The 17,164-nt window shown below is 38.7% G+C and overlaps 1 protein-coding gene across 1 annotated transcript in view; it reads right to left on the minus strand.

The window, feature by feature from the left end:
- Window positions 1-763: 763 nt before the first annotated feature.
- The window catches only part of ANKFN1 (ankyrin repeat and fibronectin type III domain containing 1), a 69,763-nt gene continuing 53,362 nt past the window's right edge, over window positions 764-17,164 (minus strand). The window contains exons 13-19 of the mRNA XM_075170095.1: window positions 16,676-16,891; window positions 14,377-14,543; window positions 12,804-12,954; window positions 10,847-11,015; window positions 7,222-7,388; window positions 3,718-3,937; window positions 764-1,560 (exon numbers count right to left, since the gene is read on the minus strand). Of these exons, the coding sequence (XP_075026196.1) occupies window positions 764-1,560; window positions 3,718-3,937; window positions 7,222-7,388; window positions 10,847-11,015; window positions 12,804-12,954; window positions 14,377-14,543; window positions 16,676-16,891 (1,887 nt within the window). The remainder of the gene's footprint in view (window positions 1,561-3,717; window positions 3,938-7,221; window positions 7,389-10,846; window positions 11,016-12,803; window positions 12,955-14,376; window positions 14,544-16,675; window positions 16,892-17,164) is intronic.

The raw sequence follows: 17,164 nt of genomic DNA on the forward strand, positions 1-17,164 counted from the left end.
ACTTAGACCCTGCATATTATTCCTTCAGAACTTGGCCTCATTCTGCCTGCTCTTGACCTCAAAGGTTCACCTCCTAAGCTTTTAAAATAACTTGCTACTTATATAATTTGAAATCTAAGCTCCTGGAAAAAAAACGTGATAATTATGTCAGGCTCTGACAGCATTCAGAGATGGTGTTGACTGCATTTTCTAGATATTGAAAGAATTTTCATTTCTTTGTAAGTGGCTAGAAACTCTGGGTTAACTGTGTTACTAGACCAGTTAGCACTTTAGTTATATGCAACCTAAATCCATTCAAGAAGGCTGAGAAGTAGAAAAATTTATAGGAAATGCTGGAAAACAGGTTAATAGAAGTTTAGGACACAGTCCTAACATGACGACACCAAGGATGTTACAGTTTCTGCTAACTTGCAGGCAGAACCACTCATGCTTAAAATTTTGCATGCTCAGAGATATATGGAAATCAAGAGAACTGCAAAACCTGATTACTAGATTTGCAGCCACAGATTGTTCTGTTATATGGTGACTGTTATGACTCTACCTGCAAAACTGCAGATGCCAGTAATAATGCTTGCATCATGACAGATACCCCTGTAAGACCAGAAGTCTGGTGATGAAGTAAAAAGATTAGGATTCTTTTGAGTGGCATGAGTTGCTATTTCAGGAGCAGGATTTTTACCAGTGGTTTTGAAAGTATGGCCCTATATGCATAATGCTCACTATCTCATTGTGGAACAATGGGAAGCAATGCAGAAGTCTGGGGTTAAAGTGTGCTGCTGAAGACTTCTGAGACAGCAGAACCCAACTCGTCATCTGGACCCATTATCTGTTGCATAGCGTTGTGCACATCCCTATGTTCTACAGACTGTGTGCTCATTGCCCAGGATGTGCCCTCTTCACCCAGAAATGTTGTTTTATAAGGCTCCACATGTATTCTGTGGACATTCTGCCTTGATTCCTCATACTTGCCTTTCTCATCTTCTGGAAGGCTGGATGCATGAGGTAAGAAAGTGCTCCGAGACCCATCGATGGGAATCTTTAACTGCTCACTGGAGGTAGGTTCTTGAGACAAATCTGAAGATCTCATGAGATGCTGAGTATACACGCCTTCAGACAGAGAGCCAGACTGTGACTCGCTGTGCACACGCAGCCAACGATGATGCCGGCTGAAGTAGTTGTAATGTTGATGTTTTCCTAGCCTTTTTTTCCCTAAAAAGCTCAATGGCTGCTTGGAGCTAGAGGACTTGTCTATGCTTTTCGATGTAAGCCCTGACATTGTTAGATTGCTCATATACTCTGTGCAATATTCCGCATTAGTATCAAAGGCACTACACTCTGCCAGGCCTTCTTTCAATGTTAGGCAAGGCTTCATGTCGTGGACTTGGAGAACATCAGGTGCACTGCCACCCAGGCCACTGCCTGCCTGCTGGGATATGTCATGTGAGGAGGAGTAAATCAGGTCTAATTCTCTGGGGCTTAATGCATCACTGGAGTCATAGTCACTGTCAGTTGGAAGGAATACTTCAGAGCAGCCTTCTTCATCTGAACAGGGCTGGGAATCTGCAAAGAGAACTGATTAGCAGAAGACAAGTACAGGAGAGAAATTGCTTAACTGTCATTTATGGTTTTTTTTTTCCTTAATTTAGAGTCAAATCTACAGTTCTGAAAATATGTGTTTCCTCTGTGGAATTGTCCATGGGCCTTAGGTGACAGCAAGGACAGTAGTCAGGGATGATTTACAGATGTGTTAAAGAGGTGGTGGTGGAATTAGAAAAACCAAAAAGGATTCATGTATTAAATTAAGTGCAGGGAAGAATTTTAATTTGAATTGGGATTAAGTTCTGAAAAGCTTTTTTTTTAATCTTGTTTTCATCAAATTTCATAGAGATGGAGATTTTGGAGAGAGAGAAACTCTAATTCAGGTTCTGTTTTTATTAAAGATGTCGGTTGAGTTACTCCAGATTTATACCTCTGTAACTGTGAGTAGGTTACAACTGTATGTGTGCGTAAGAGGCTTGAGGCAAGACATGGAGGTAGATGAACAAAAGCTACCCTTTTGCCCGTCAGAGGTGCATTATGTATGTTCAAATCCAAAGCAGGTGCACTTAATTCAAATGTGAATTTGTTGACCAAAACTCACACTGGCACTGAAATCACTGCTGTCTTTTGGCTACAGAAGGATCAATAACATAATAAACAGTGGCATATGTGATAGAATGGATTGATGCTCCACTGTCCTGGACAGTTTGTATTAGATCCAAGGAAAAAACTGTAGATTTTATACAGTGCTGACTGTTCACTTTGACCTAGTGTAAATTACCATACAGCACAGCAATAATGAATCAAGCCCATGCAGGACAAGATAATGCTCTAGGTTACATGGTGCCAGAGCTAAGGATTGTTCTGCATTCATGGTCTGTAATACCGGGGAAAAATTAGTTCAGGGAGAGATGCTGAGAAAGAACACCACTGTGTAATGGAGCGAATCAAAGCACCATCGTCTTTGGGTTTCTTTTCTTTTAACCTAATCTAATCAGAGTAAATTTATTCATTTTCTTAACTGTATAAAACTGCCAATTTGAAAAAAACAAATTATTATTACCAAAATGGTCATGGCAGTTGTTTAACGCAGCATCTGTTGCTTTTGTTTCTACTGTTTCATTTACTCGTTGCTTAAAGACAGCTCAGCAGAATGATGGTTTACATTTTTCTCCAAAGTCCTTATTCTGTTAGCAAATTAGGTGTTACTGTTTAATTTGCTTCCTCTTTATTTGCTGTGATCCATTTCTTTCATCAGTTTAATTTTCCAGCTGTTCAGAGAAGCAATAATGGTCAATGAGGTGGGTACTTATTTGTGTAATTCTGTGTTTTAAAGTGCTTGTCTAAAACACTGAGAACACTGAGATATGTGAAAACGACTGTTAAATCAAACTGGACTGTTGGCACTAAAATTTGCTCTACCAAAACAAAGCAAGAGGAGCATAAGAAAGAATTGCTCCAAAGCAGAGGAACAGTCAAAGCATGGAAAGAAAATGGCTGTAATATCAGAGAAACAGAAGGTGACAAATGGAGACTATGGAAAAGTCTGACTTAGATTCTGGACAAATTATTAGAAACTATGATGAAGAATAGATAGATACTTGAGTGATGAGAAAGGGTCAATAGCTTTTGCTTAGTAACTCATGTCTCACCAATCCAATAAAACTCTGAACATGTGCACAATTAATACACAGGCATCCTTAGATTTCTGAAGAGCTTTTGACAAGGTTCTTTACCACAGATTCTGAAGAAACGAAGCTGTAATTGAGATAAAGACAAAGCTCCCTCCATATATCAATAGCAGATTGTTGGTGCAGACAGCAAATGAAGTAGTCAGCTTTCACTATGGATGGATTTTACTACTTCTGGACATCATGTAGAAGTCAGTGATAGCACCTGTCCCTTCCAACCTGTTAATTAAATGATCTGGAATAGTGAGGTGACAAAGTTGGCTGATGATGAGCAATTATTCTGGGTAGTTGAAAACAAAAAATGATTGTAAATATTGTAGAAGGATCTCAGGATATTGAGTGACAAATGATTGGTAAAATTATTGTTAAAATACCTTGGCAGGTGTGGGAAAAAATTTACTCCTTTTATAAAATGACATACAAGAACTGTTATAATTAAAAGTGAGTTCAAAGATTTGGCTTGATGGACAAAGAAAAATTCTCTTACCACTCACAGCTTTTCTCCTCTGGATTCTAGCCTCAGGTGAGGGGGGAGGTGAAGGAAGACAATCTAGATGTGAAGAGGTTGAACTGATTTTCTTTTGAGAGTGTTCTTCTGAAAGATCCACAAGCTTCGTTATGGGTAGGCCAGCTGCTGGCTGCTTGTATCTTGCATACTGCAGTGCTTCTGTGATCCATCTCATTTCCTTCCAGATCTCATCAATTTGCTGTAGAGGAAAAAATGGTGAAAAAGTTAAGTCTGTGTATTAATTTTACTGAAGTGTGTACTTTCTTCGAGTGCCCAAGTAGATGTGTAGTCACTGCTAACAGAGAAAAGCAGGATGCCCTGATGGGATACTTCAGATTTAGGTGGTCTGAACTGCCTTTGGTTAGGTGCTTGTTCTCCTCCACCGCTGCAGAGGCTGCTTAGGGCCACCAGACTCTCAAATTATTTATCTTTATTACGAACCTGTAGTTAGGAGGGGTGAATCCAGGCCTAAACTCTGACATGGAAAGAAAATTAAAATTGTCTTTTGATGGAGTATAAAGTTTGATCAATTTTGTAGCACACTTGAAAGCTGGTTTCATTCTGTATTGGAATGAAAGCAAGACTTCTTGAGCATCCTTGCAAACCCAGGATTATGTTCAAAAACAGAGTGCTCAGATCAAACCTAGTTTTTAACAGAAGAAGAATATACATACGAGGAGGGTTGAAGCAAAGCTGTGAGTCAAACTGCGGGTTTTCTCCCTCATCATAATTTTGGTCTGCATGCATTTTAATAGTATAAATCTACACTAAGACAGTTCTAACACATGCCTGTTGATGGCAATAAGAGACAAGTGCCTAAATCATTTGCAGGATATAGCTTTAAGTATCTATGCAGAGAGGAAAGATGCTGTTTAATGTGGGTCTTGAGAGTCTTTTGGTAATGGAACACTTTTAACATCTTCAAGCAATTCAAGATCTTTGATGCTGAGTAAATGTTGCTGCAAGCAGCGAATGACAGTAGCTGTGAGTATAATACCCTTCTGCTGCAGTATCCTTTCTAGAATTTCCCTTGTGCTTCTCTTCCAGCAGAAGATTCTGCATTTAAAGAAGTGAGCCTTCATATTAATATTGCAGTGTTTAAGGGAAATTGCTTTGCAGTTACACAAGCTACATTTTGCAAGAATGTAAAGGGCATAGAACCCTGGGTCAGTAAAAGGATAGCAAAAGTGAGTGTTATTTTGTGCGGTATTATCAAATAGGGAAGTAACAGAGGGATCAGTGAAAAGGAGACTGCAGATTGATATATTCCAAGGGTAGCTCTCCAGCACGTGCTCTTAGCTGGAGATACTTCTTCACAAAATACACATTCAAAGTGTGGAATTTATTGCCAAAGGATACTGTAGATGCCAGATTAGCTAGGGTAGTTCTTGATGAGCCATGTTGGAGACAGGATAGCTGGATAGATGGATCTCTGTTTTGACCTGGTATGGCCATTTTTATGTAAAGGTGAAATCCTGACTCCAGTGATGTCAGTGCAAGCCTTGCCACTGAGTTAATTTGAACTAAGAATATACACTGATAAGAATAGCAAATGGTTCAGAGATTAATTCATAATCCTACATCATTTCAAGACTTCAGTGTAGCTCCATGAAGAGAATAACAGTTAGCAAATGTCTCGCCTATTTGATTTTGGAGATTTTATATTTCCTTTCTGTGATCCTCCCTCAAACCCAAACAAAAATCATATTGTGTGCAGTTTAATAAAATGCAAATCCTGTCGATTTTGTCCCTGATGCCATTCTGCAGTGTCTCCTGGGATAATGGACCAGTCGTTTTAATGAACTGCGGTTCTTTTACAATTTAGGAACATTCGAAGCATTATGCTATATAAATTATAACTTCAGTTTTAGTTTCAGTGTCTGCAGATTTCTTTTCTTGCTGTGTAACATTCTGGTAAAGACTCTAAGTACCTTATCTGCTGTTATTTTTTTTTTTTTTAGTTTTTACTTTTCAGTTGCCCTCTGACTCCTTTTCAGAACTGCATTTATATAGACTCCCTTGCTCTTTACAATGTTTGGTTTGTGTAGTGACTTCAACACTGTCTTAGATCTAGGATCACACAAATGCTCTTGCGGTTTTGTGGTCACCACTGAAGATTGCGGTATGTGGTGGGCTGAGATATTTTTGCCAATAGGTGGAATACAGCTGGTTTTCATTTGAGAGGAAACCTGACAAGGCTAATACACTGTCACAATAATTCAGCACAAAACACTGAGGTTTAAAATGTTCTCCCATATTTTCCCAGCGTATATATGTGACTCAAACACTTTGGAGAAGAGGAACTCAGAACTGTCTATACAGTGCATGCGTATTAATACACATATACTTGTTTTTGATGTGAAGGATAAAAATTTTCCAAATTCTCCTGCACGCTGGGAAAAAGCTAAATTTTCTGAGTGTGAGAATGCGAACGAGTAGGAAGGAGATGACTGAGCGGTGAAAGTAAAATGGAACATTCCTCTCTGCCCCCCTGCAGGTTGCCAAAAGCTCCAAAGTGGACAAGGCAAAGGGGATCTGAATTCAGAGCAAAGAGGAACAGAAATATTATCATCTTGTTCATAATTATGGAGGGCCAATCATATTATTAATGGGAAAAGTGGTTGTCTTGGCCCCTATTCCAACAGAAGGTTGCTTGAATATTAAGAATATAGAGCTGTAAACTTATCTGCACCTCACTTGTAGAAAGACAGATTCGTAGATGCACTCTGCAAAGGTCATGAGTTTTATCTACAAATAACCAATTGCCAAAATGGTTTGCAAAAGGACAGGCCTTGCCATGCTGCACAATGGGGTGTAGTTTGAAGATCCCTGAGTTGAGTAGGTAAAGTCCTGATCTGGGAACAGTACTGGAAAATCAGTGTGAGCCAGAGAATAAGCAAGATAGACAAGTATGATGACATTTGTGATCCTTCTGCATTGGGGGACTGAAGCAGTATCTCTGCATGGTGCTGGACAGACTTGCAGATGCTTTTGGGGCTACCTTCCCATCTTAAAGACAGAGCTGCTTTCTTCACTGTGATATTGTTGATGAAGATTGTCTCCACAACCTAGTCTGAATTTTCATTTTAATTTTTTTAATTGGCAATTTATCATGGTGAAAAATGTCCTCAATTCACAAAGACAGAGAAAAACTATTAACCGAATGAATGCCCAAGCATGGTACTAGCTTACCTCACATTAGATGGGGGTGAGTTTTACAAGCAGACTGACACATTTCTTTATAACAGTCTAGTATAACTGTCATTTGATTTTACCCATAAAAATCCTTGTATAAAAGCAACAACTAAGGAAATCATGTTCTGGGTTTGAATTTCATAAAAACAGAATTGCACTTTTGATACAACTGCTCTTTTTATGATGTCTGTGAATAATTCTCCATTTAGATTTCAAATTACAGCCCTATGCAATTTTTAAGAAAGCCACCTTAAAATCTCCTTGGAATAGTCAGAAACAGACTATTACCTGTATGTAGTCTATAACTTGCTGGTGTCTTTGTTTGGCTGCAGCGACTTCACTGTCTGAAATTGCTTCCCTTAGGGATTGCTGGGTTTTCAGAGAGTCCAGCTCTATGACAGCAGAAAGGCGGCAATACAGGCTTATAAATTTTTCCTTGTAACAGCAAAAATGAACTGTGAAAAGACCAAGTGCAAAGGAAACATTGTTATATTCTGGTTATGAAATATGAAATCCTTAGCTTTCAGAACACAAATTTTATTGAATATAATTACTAACTCTCTGGATGGGTTACTTTAAACTAGAAATAAATAATACAGGCTCCTCTCATTTACATTATAAATAATACTCTCCTCTCATTTACACTGGATTTACTCTGTAACTTCACTGATTTCAAAAGAGTAATTTCTAATTTATATCTAAGTGATGGGATAATCAGGTCCTTAGTATGCAACTCCACAGGTTATCTTGCCCTTGATAGCTTTAATCAGAAAGGCTGTTTCTGAGGCTTTTATAGCTCATCATTTCTTTTATCAAGAAAGTAGTGTCATGACTGGAAAATGGAACTCATTTTTTATTTTTTTTAATTGAGTGTTTCAGAAAGAAAGTATCATTTCGAAGGATGATAACTTTCTCTTGGGCTAGACTAGCTTAAATCAGTAACTTAAATGTAAATGACTCAGCAATAAAAGCATTTCAGTGATATTACAGTTCGAATGAAACAATTAAAACTCTTTTAAGTGTTATCACACATCATCCTCTGAACTCTTATGCAGAAGGGTAACACAGAAAGTTCAGACATGACCTCTTGCTTTTTGTAATTTGACTTTGGAGTAGCACCGAGCTATCCGAGCTACCTCTAGAAGAGGTAACTAGATAACAGAGACAGAACAGCTACAGTGCCATGGAGCTTCACAAACGTTAGTTTACCTGGCCTCTTAAAGCTACGTTATTCCAGAACTTGCAGTTGCTCAGGCAAAATTTACCAGTTATCTCTGTGAACTGCAGTACAGACATACGGAAACTTGCTGAGGGAGAAGAATACTTCCCCATTCATTGGTGCTTCAATAAATGCAAGCATACAGCGTGATCTTGTTATAGCAGCAAATGCCAGCTGGCTTACTACTGCTGCTTTTCTGGATTGTGGCATGATATTTTTCAGGGTGTTTCAAGTGTAAACTGCATATATTCTTCTCATCATAAATATTAAAAAAGAAATAAAAACAGTGACATGTCTATTTATCCTTTGCAAACAACATGATAATTGAGAAGAATTTCTCAAACTAAGAAATCCAATCACAGAAACATCATTAGCATAACAATAAAGGCCTAATCTGAACATAGAAATCCCACAAAAAAAAAGAGTGAAAGAAAGAATTCTACCTTCTGGTTTCCCAATGATGCCTAGATATTGCAGGGATCTAGTCTGAATAGTGTGTGGTCTTACAGTATATATGCCATATGTGGTGGACTCTTGAGTGAATTACAGCCGCGGTTTCAGCTTCAGTGCTGAAGTTTCTAGCCTTTGTGGTTTTAAGTCAGACCCTTTAATGTTACTTTAACAAATGTTACTTCAACATAGTCTTTTGTGGTTATGCAATTATATAGTTGGTAGCCACCAGCTAATGGGGAATGGAAGCTTCTAATATTTGAGATGTGAATCACAGTCACTTTATAGAACATCAGGGATACATATATAATAAGTCATATAGAAATGTCATCTGCCTTTGGCCAGATGATTGCTTACTTAAAAAAAATACTCAAAAGTAACATTCAGCTTTCCATACTGTTTGCTCCATGAACTGCTTTCCCACTGCAGCAACATTGCTAAACAGAGAGATCTGCACCCAGAATGCCATTTGAGAGGTTACTCTGTTGCGTGTTTATCTGCACCACATCATCCCAGTCAGTGTCTGTTGCTTTGTCAGCCTGATGCAAACTATGTCCCAGAAGTGAGAATGACTCCTGCCCTCGGCCTGTGTACCACATAATGAGGGTTTAATAGTCTGCAAAACCTCTAGTGTGGAGATTAATTTCACCAGAGACGAATATGCTTCATGCATTAATTTGCACAGTGAATGTAGCAGTCACCTCTCATACGGGGAAATTATATGCTCAATACACAGAGTCTAACTGTAGACTTGAGGGTTGCGTGTCAAGAAGATAGTAAGTATGGCTTTAGGCACTACAGCCATGGCCATATGACCCAAAGCACTGAACTAACTCTTCTAGTTCAATTAGATTAGTTTTCTTCTGAAGGGGTAATTTCTCCTTGGCAGACTACATCAGCTCATGTATTGTCTGTCTGTACCACTCATAATTTTATGGCAGCTTAGCTGTCATCTGTCCTCCCACAACCAGCATAAAAACCCAAAGTAGTCACAGGCACCACTTTGTGTCCTCTGGCTGATGAGGCATAAACAATATCATATATTCCTGCCTGATCCAAATGAAACATGTTGCGGGATGATGGTAGGTCATGGATCTACTGTGACTGTGGAAACACGGTCTTGGTAAGACCCTCCATTAACATCTAATCATCGTTCTCCTACATTAGTGACTCTAACAGCACTTAGCAATGATATATAGGAAATAGGATGGTAATGGTGTCACATAAACACCTGAGAGAGATATCACTGAGGACGCAGTTGCCACTAGAGACCTATTCTGTAGTGGCTCCTTGTGTACTCCATCAGTTTTGGTTCCTATCTTTTTCTCTTCTCCAAGGCAGAGGAAGGAAAGATACCCGGTTTTACAGGCCAGAAGGAAACAGAGGAGACTAATGTGTAAGGCTCAGCAGTCCCCATACTTACAATATTCTTTCTAAAAAGAACTATTAAGTCTTTATGAGCTGCTTTTATGTGGAACCTTTCTTTTCTTTGTGGACCAAAGAAGAAGAAATGAGAAATAGAGGACTTTGAAGCTAAAGCATCTTATGCTTTCTGTGAGACAGCTGGAAAACTCTGGATTAGGGAATTCTTACCCAGTCAGCAATGCAGTGGAACAAGAGGGCTGAATCTGCTACAGCACAGGATGTACTCCCTAAAAAAATAGATTCAAGTCCAGTGCTTTGGCATTTTTCACAATAACAGGCTTTTCCTGCACCATAGCAGTAGGACTGTCTCTCCTGCATTTTTCCAGGAATTAGAAGGAAAAAGATGACCCTCACACGGGAAACTCCACTCAGACCTTTCACAAAGTTGTGAGGGAGTCAGACCTTCAGTAGGACTATCTGCAATCAGGAACTGCAAAAATTCTCCTCTACAAAACTGGTCATTATTCTTGTGACAATTTAGAGGGATGTGTTTTTGCACCTCCTTTCACTTGCTGTGTTGTGTGTAATTTTTTGTTTCTGTTTTTAAAGAACATCATCTTCCAAATAAGCTTATAGACACATACTGGATAACTGTGGGCTTTGCTCTATGCTTTGCATTTCAATAACGATTGCTACAGTATATGCTTTAACCGCTCTGCTCCCTCTATAACTTGTACACAGTTATAGGTAGTGTTGTTGCCAAAGCCATCATGTGATTTATTGACTCTCCACTGGGACAAGGGGGAAAACAGATACAACTTTGTGATTTTATTATAAGGAGACTGGGTTAATATTTCTAGGTGAAGCAAGCTACTATACCGAGTTCAAACATCTGAAGAGGGAGGTTAAGAAATCCTGAGTGTGGGGTGTAAGGATTATTCTGTCCTGGGGCAGTGCAGACGTCGTCTGAGGCGGGGAGCAGGAGAAGAAAGGAGACATTGTGACCCAGTTCCAACACCTCCTGTGTATACAGACGGAAGTGCTTAGCCTGTAGAGGGACACGCGCGGGGGAAGAAATAGGAGAGAATTACAACATGGCACTTATATAAACAACACCCCAAATGATATAAAACATTAAAGAAAATTTGCACAACATCAAGCTCGGAATTTTTATAAAACATAAATATTTGGGGGGGGCCCTAAATGTGGGTTCATGTCACTACATAAAATAAAGATTTAAAGCTGCAATGTTCCACATTAAAACAACACACACAGGCACAACCCCCCTGAAAACAACATTTATGTTTCTTATTAGGCAGAAAATGATCACATGCCATGTGCTTTTCAAGATTATGATTGCATAATTATGTGAAAACATGAAAATGGATTCAATTAAAAACCTTTAAGATTCAATTTAGGGTTGGTTAAGAGAAATATGCAGCTCTCCCTCAACACAGCACTGAAAAGGTTTAACAAGTGCTGCAGCAAGGGAAAATGGCACACACAGGAGTTGGCCTGAGGCTCCTGTAGAGCTGCTGTGTGCAGCACTGCCTTTTACCCTGGGCATGCACCAGTGTAACTCTCCATGATTCTGTTTACCACAAAAATAATAAAAATACATAAATAAATCTGTTGAATTAAAAATTCAATTCATTAACATAGAAGTTGGGTCCTGAGTCATCAAAACATTTACAACTGTGTTTAACTGCAAGGTCATGTTTATGTCTATCTCTCATGCACAATAGATGAGCTTATACACTTGGCTGAACTGCAGCCTAAGGAACATATTGCACATTGATTTAGATATTTTAGTCCCTAGCTCAAAAAAAAAAAAAAAAGATGCACAAAAGCTATAACCTCCAAGAAAATACACTGGCATAGAGACCTGTACAGAGCCCTATTGAATTAGAGTGACTGACCACAAGGCAGCACACCATCTATCTTAATTTTGGATTTACTTGAGTCTTACTTGGCTCTTCCCAGGCTAGAAGGTGCAGCACTGATGGATTCCTTTTTAAAAGCAAAGCCTAAACCTTTCAATATCAAGAAATGTAGAACCAGATTAATTTATTTTAAGGCCACATCTTTCTAGCTGCACAAACAGTCCTTGAAGTGAATATAAAGATGATTTACTTTTACTTGAAGCCCTCTTTACCCTTGTAGACCAAAATAAAATGGAATTCGTGTAAACAAGAAACAAACTCCTTAGCTTATTTTTTCATGGATCTTTCACATCATAGATTATCCTTCCTTACTTCTTTATTTATTCACATATGCATTTCTTGTACCCAAATGTAAAGCCAGAAGCCAGATACCTCTCCTCACCCACAGCAATCTGGAGGTCTGGAACTATGTGTTTTAGAAGTGCTACGTTTATCTGTGTGTAAAAGAATAGCAAAATGCTGTATCTTCAGCAGTCCTTTCATACACCCTCACTATTACCTCCAAAAGAACAGTCAATTGCCCTGCTTGCCTGGAAAAATACCTGTTTTTCTTTGCCAGCTGGGTAAAGGTGCTCACAACTACTAGTTTTGTGCAAAAGTGCTTATTTGCACCTGCCTGAAGTTGCACAAATATGCTAACAGATGGAAAAATAGGAGCTAATTGAAAATTTGTCTCTTAATCCTTGTATGTTCAAATATCCAGGAAAATAACTTTTATTGAAGATGTTCCCCACACACACAGCTAGAATAATTGAATACAAAACTTCCCTGCTTTTCTTTTCTTGCAACCGTAACATTTAATCCCTTCTTGCAAGTTATACAGTTTGTAGCGTTTAGTTGCGTTCTTAAGAATCAGTTTTTAAAAAGGTGATAAATACCACAAAAGAAAATACCTGATGCAGAGGTAGATTGATCTGTTTAAGGAGAGCTTTCACTGCCATCTGGAGCTCATACAAGAACAATTGAGTAGGGCAGTCTGAAGTATGATCCATACTTTCCACAGATTCTGAGCCAGAAAGTGTTTGGATCCATTCCCACTCATCTCTGTATGTTGAGTCAAGTTAAAATTAGAAATAAAACAAAAGTTCAGTGCACAAGCAGGAATTCAGTGTGTGTGCATTTGGGATCTGTTGATAGTTTAATCCTCATATAGCAAAACATTCTAAACTTGTGCAATCCTGATTGTTTGTGGTTAAAAATCTAACTTTGAAAAGTTTAATTTTTCTAGCACATGTACATCAGGCTGAACATTCCTTGCAAACCTCTGAAAGTCCAACTGCCTTTGAAATATTTCACTAAGGCTTCTCACTCCAGGTTTTCTTTTTCACATACTTCATTCCCTATCTACCACAATATTTTAACAAACATGCATTGGAAATGACAACAGTGACAATTAGCAGGAAGTTTAATTTCTGTACTCGCTGGAGCCAAAGAACTTCCTGGTTTGCTCGACATATATCTATTCTAGACATGATAAACATGGGAATCATCTTTCTGGATCAAATCCTTAATTCACCCTGCCCAGTATTCAGTCTGAAAAGCAGCCAGCACCAAACATTCAAGAAAAAAAAAAGTACAGGAAACCCCACTACAAGATGACTAATAGATGTGTACAATTTGCTCTTAAATAAAGATCTGATCTTAAACTTCAAGAGTCAGAGATTGTTATAAACCCCGAAGCACTAGGCTTCATATTCCTTCCAAAATTTTTGTTAGTATTAACTACTACATTCTGGATATCCTTCTTATCCATATAGATATCCAGCTCCTCTTTCCTCATGCAAAATTAGCAGCTGGTAGCTGAAATGATGGAGCATTAAAAAGCTCCAGAAAAAAGCCAATAAAACGTGCTGCCCACTAGGCAAGGACTAGGAAGTGCAAATAAGTGCACTTGCCCAATAGATAAGGGAAGCAATGGACAAAGGGGAAAGTGGCTTTCCCAGAGCACAGCAGTTCAATGGCTGATAGCATTTGTCTGAATACGTGTTTTCAATTGCTGTATGTTTGCTGTGGATTAGAGCGAGAAACCAGATACTGCACGAGAGAATATATAGAAAAATCACCAACACCAACACTCCATGGTCAGTGAAAATCAATACGAAGGATGACATTGAATTCACTGGAGGCTGAATCAGGGCTGCAGGCCATGATCTTCCTAACAGATATATGGAAGATCATTACCACCGTGCAGAATTTGAGTGACCACAGAATACTGTCCTTAGAAACCAATGGACTCATATGTACGTGTTCTGGATAGGCCTTCAGATTTCTGGAAACACACAGGAGCACCTGTTTAGTTCAGCGCCGATCTCTGTGATGGTACACACCTGAGCCAAACTTTGCTGGCAGCTACAATTTTGCAATGGCAAAATTGCCTTAGCATTTAAATTTGATCAGTTGTTTCAAACTTAAAACAAATGTTCTCTCTCTACATAGGTGTGTGTAAATATGTATATATTCACTTACTTGGAGACATTGCTGTTGTCTCGGATTTTAACATGACACAGGACATTAGGCAACTTCTGCAACACAAGCACTTTGATTTGATCCACAGAACTGCAGAGTTTAAGGTAACCCAGATACAAGCCGGGAGGGAGGCGTTGCTGACTTCGTTTGTGATAGGAAAGTATGTCCTGTTTTAAGAGAAACAGTCCTACATAAAAATCTCATTTTTTTTCCACATAAGCGGAAGAGTTTGGGATCAAAAAGCAACAAATGTTTTTACAGCCGTCTTTTTGTTTCAACAGTGTTCCCAATTCACAAAGCATTTAAGCACATGCTTAAGCATATAAATAATCTCTGGTAGTTTGGATGCACTTGGACAACTTTTTACTTAAAGCCATACACAGGTTCTCTAAGTTCTCCACGTCATGCAGGAATTGGCTCTAAAAAACTGAGGTTTCAATCTTCCACAACTGTAGTATTTAAACTAGCTTAAATAACACCCACTTCTGCCCTCCTGTCTGATCATTTCAGCAGTGAGCTGGGTCAGGGAACTGATTCAGCTGAAAAACAACTCAGGAAAAGGAGCAATCATTTTTCAGCCAGAGTAGTTCCCTGGTTCACGTTTGGTGCATAGCTACAGAGATGGAGCAGAGCAGCATTGGGAAGAAGCTATCACCTGGGCTGCATAAGCCAGTACTGTCACCAAAGAAATGCATGTAGAGTCACAGCCTACATCTCTTGAAAACCTCTTCTGTATCACCTGCTGTCAACAGGAAGATCTCTATAAGTGTGGGGGGTTGGTGGTTTGCAAAGTTTAATTAATGGCTGTGTTTTCTGAACAAATATCTTTATCAACGAATAGAGCTTAGAAGGCATTAATAATGATGGTGTATTTGCTGAAGCCAGGAGACATTTGTAAGGCTATGTATAACAGTCCCCCAAAACTACCCTAAAAATGATGTCTGCTGCCATCCTGAGAAATGTGTGCTTCTGCAATGGGTGAGGATTAAGACACCTGGCCTTATGCCTTTAGTCTTGGAACCATCAAATTATCTGCCAGTGCTATGCTTGGCTCTGACCAGTGCAATTAGACCCTCATTTTCACAAGCACTTCATGAACAAAATACCCATTCGATGATTAAACAAGTAATACAAGAAAGGGTGGGCATTAGATAGGAATGTGTAAACCATTAGGGGAACATTTTTTCCGCTAGGATCTCTGTGGAAATCTGATCAGGCCTGTATTTTGGGTTTCCTAATATAAAACTTTTGCCCAGGTTGACATTTTTCTATACCTTTAACACATTTTAATACATTAAATCTAACATAGATCAGGTAAGTTTTATTGTCTTTTGGAAATTTTTTAACGTTTCTAAAACCTGGTGATGTATATTTTGATTGCCTGTCAGTTTCCGGTACAAAAAAGCACAGTCTCTGCCCAAGAAAGTGCCTCTAATTCAAAAATTAACCACAGCAGTCATCGTCTAGCTGAGGTTACTAAGGAAGGGACTAAGACAATGATTTGTCTTGTAGTATTTTGCGTAACTGTGCAACTGAGTTTTAGAGAGATTGGCTACTGACATTTTGTGAGGAATAGGTTGCTGTTATCTACATAAAACGTATATTAATCTTTATGTGAACTATCTATGTTTAACATGAGTTTACAGATACCCTGATACTTGAAGGGCTGAAAGCCCATGGCTCTCAACGATGTTAACTGAACTGACTATGCAAAGCAACTTCTAAGATCAGTCCTTACCTTGGTGTTTTACTAATTGTGAAGTCTAGGGTCATGTTATGCAGAAATTAAAGGAGGGTTATGGTCAGTAAAGAATTCTTTAGCAACTATACCAGGCTCCAAGGAACTCTGAATCCCACAGAACAAGTTTATTAAGTAGAACAGTGAAGTTTTAAATCTAGATTTAGTGTTCAAGGTTGGATGGAAAAATCTTATGGAGTGTAGAAATTGCAAGTGTCTGTATAGGTGCTTAAGAACATCCCAGAGAATTTTAAAGGTTTTTATATCCTTTGCTACAGAATTCTATAGCATGGTTTCCCGAAACTGATAGAAACTGTACTATTCTCAGCTAGGACTTTGAAGTAATTTCTTTAGAATCTCACGGATATTTTACATATTAAGGATCTGATCCCAGACCCACTGGAAGTAATATAAGTCTTTGCTTTCAATGGGAGCCTTGCCATTAATTTTATTGGGCACTGGATTAAGGCCTAAAATTCTACAAGACTCTTCCAAAAATCAGGGCTCTGGCACAGGCTTTACAAAAGCAAATAACATACAGTAAGAGAAGCAAAGCACTACCTGGATTGTTATAAGCAAGATGTCTAATGCTGTTGGCTCCTCTGGAGTTGAAAGGGATTTCCTCTGGCTTTGTAGTTTGGATACCTGCATCCATTTGCCATTAAAAAATGAATAAAGACTCTCCACTTCTCTTATAGTAACTATCAGCATATTGCCATGTCGATCCTTGATTGGCTCATAAAAAACTCTGCCTAAGTTGTGAGTTCCCAGCAAATTCTAGAAAACAAGCAAATTATAAAATGAAAGTTATTTATCACATATCAGGAGAGTGGTATTTTGTGAAACTTAACTTTGTGCTCACTGACATCAGTTCTATTGACTTCAATAAAAACTAGATACACAGTGTTTCTCAAACCCTTGCCCTACAGTCATGTCATTCAGTGGCAAAAGGAAAAGTTTTTCCCTAGGTTGTGTTTGTAGATTGAATTGTGGATCCTCTGATGTATTTGGTCCAGCAGTGTTTAGTCCAACATTTAATGGAGAACATCA

The sequence above is a fragment of the Calonectris borealis genome, chromosome 20 (assembly GCF_964195595.1).
Source record: "Calonectris borealis chromosome 20, bCalBor7.hap1.2, whole genome shotgun sequence".
Classification (NCBI taxonomy): domain Eukaryota; kingdom Metazoa; phylum Chordata; class Aves; order Procellariiformes; family Procellariidae; genus Calonectris; species Calonectris borealis.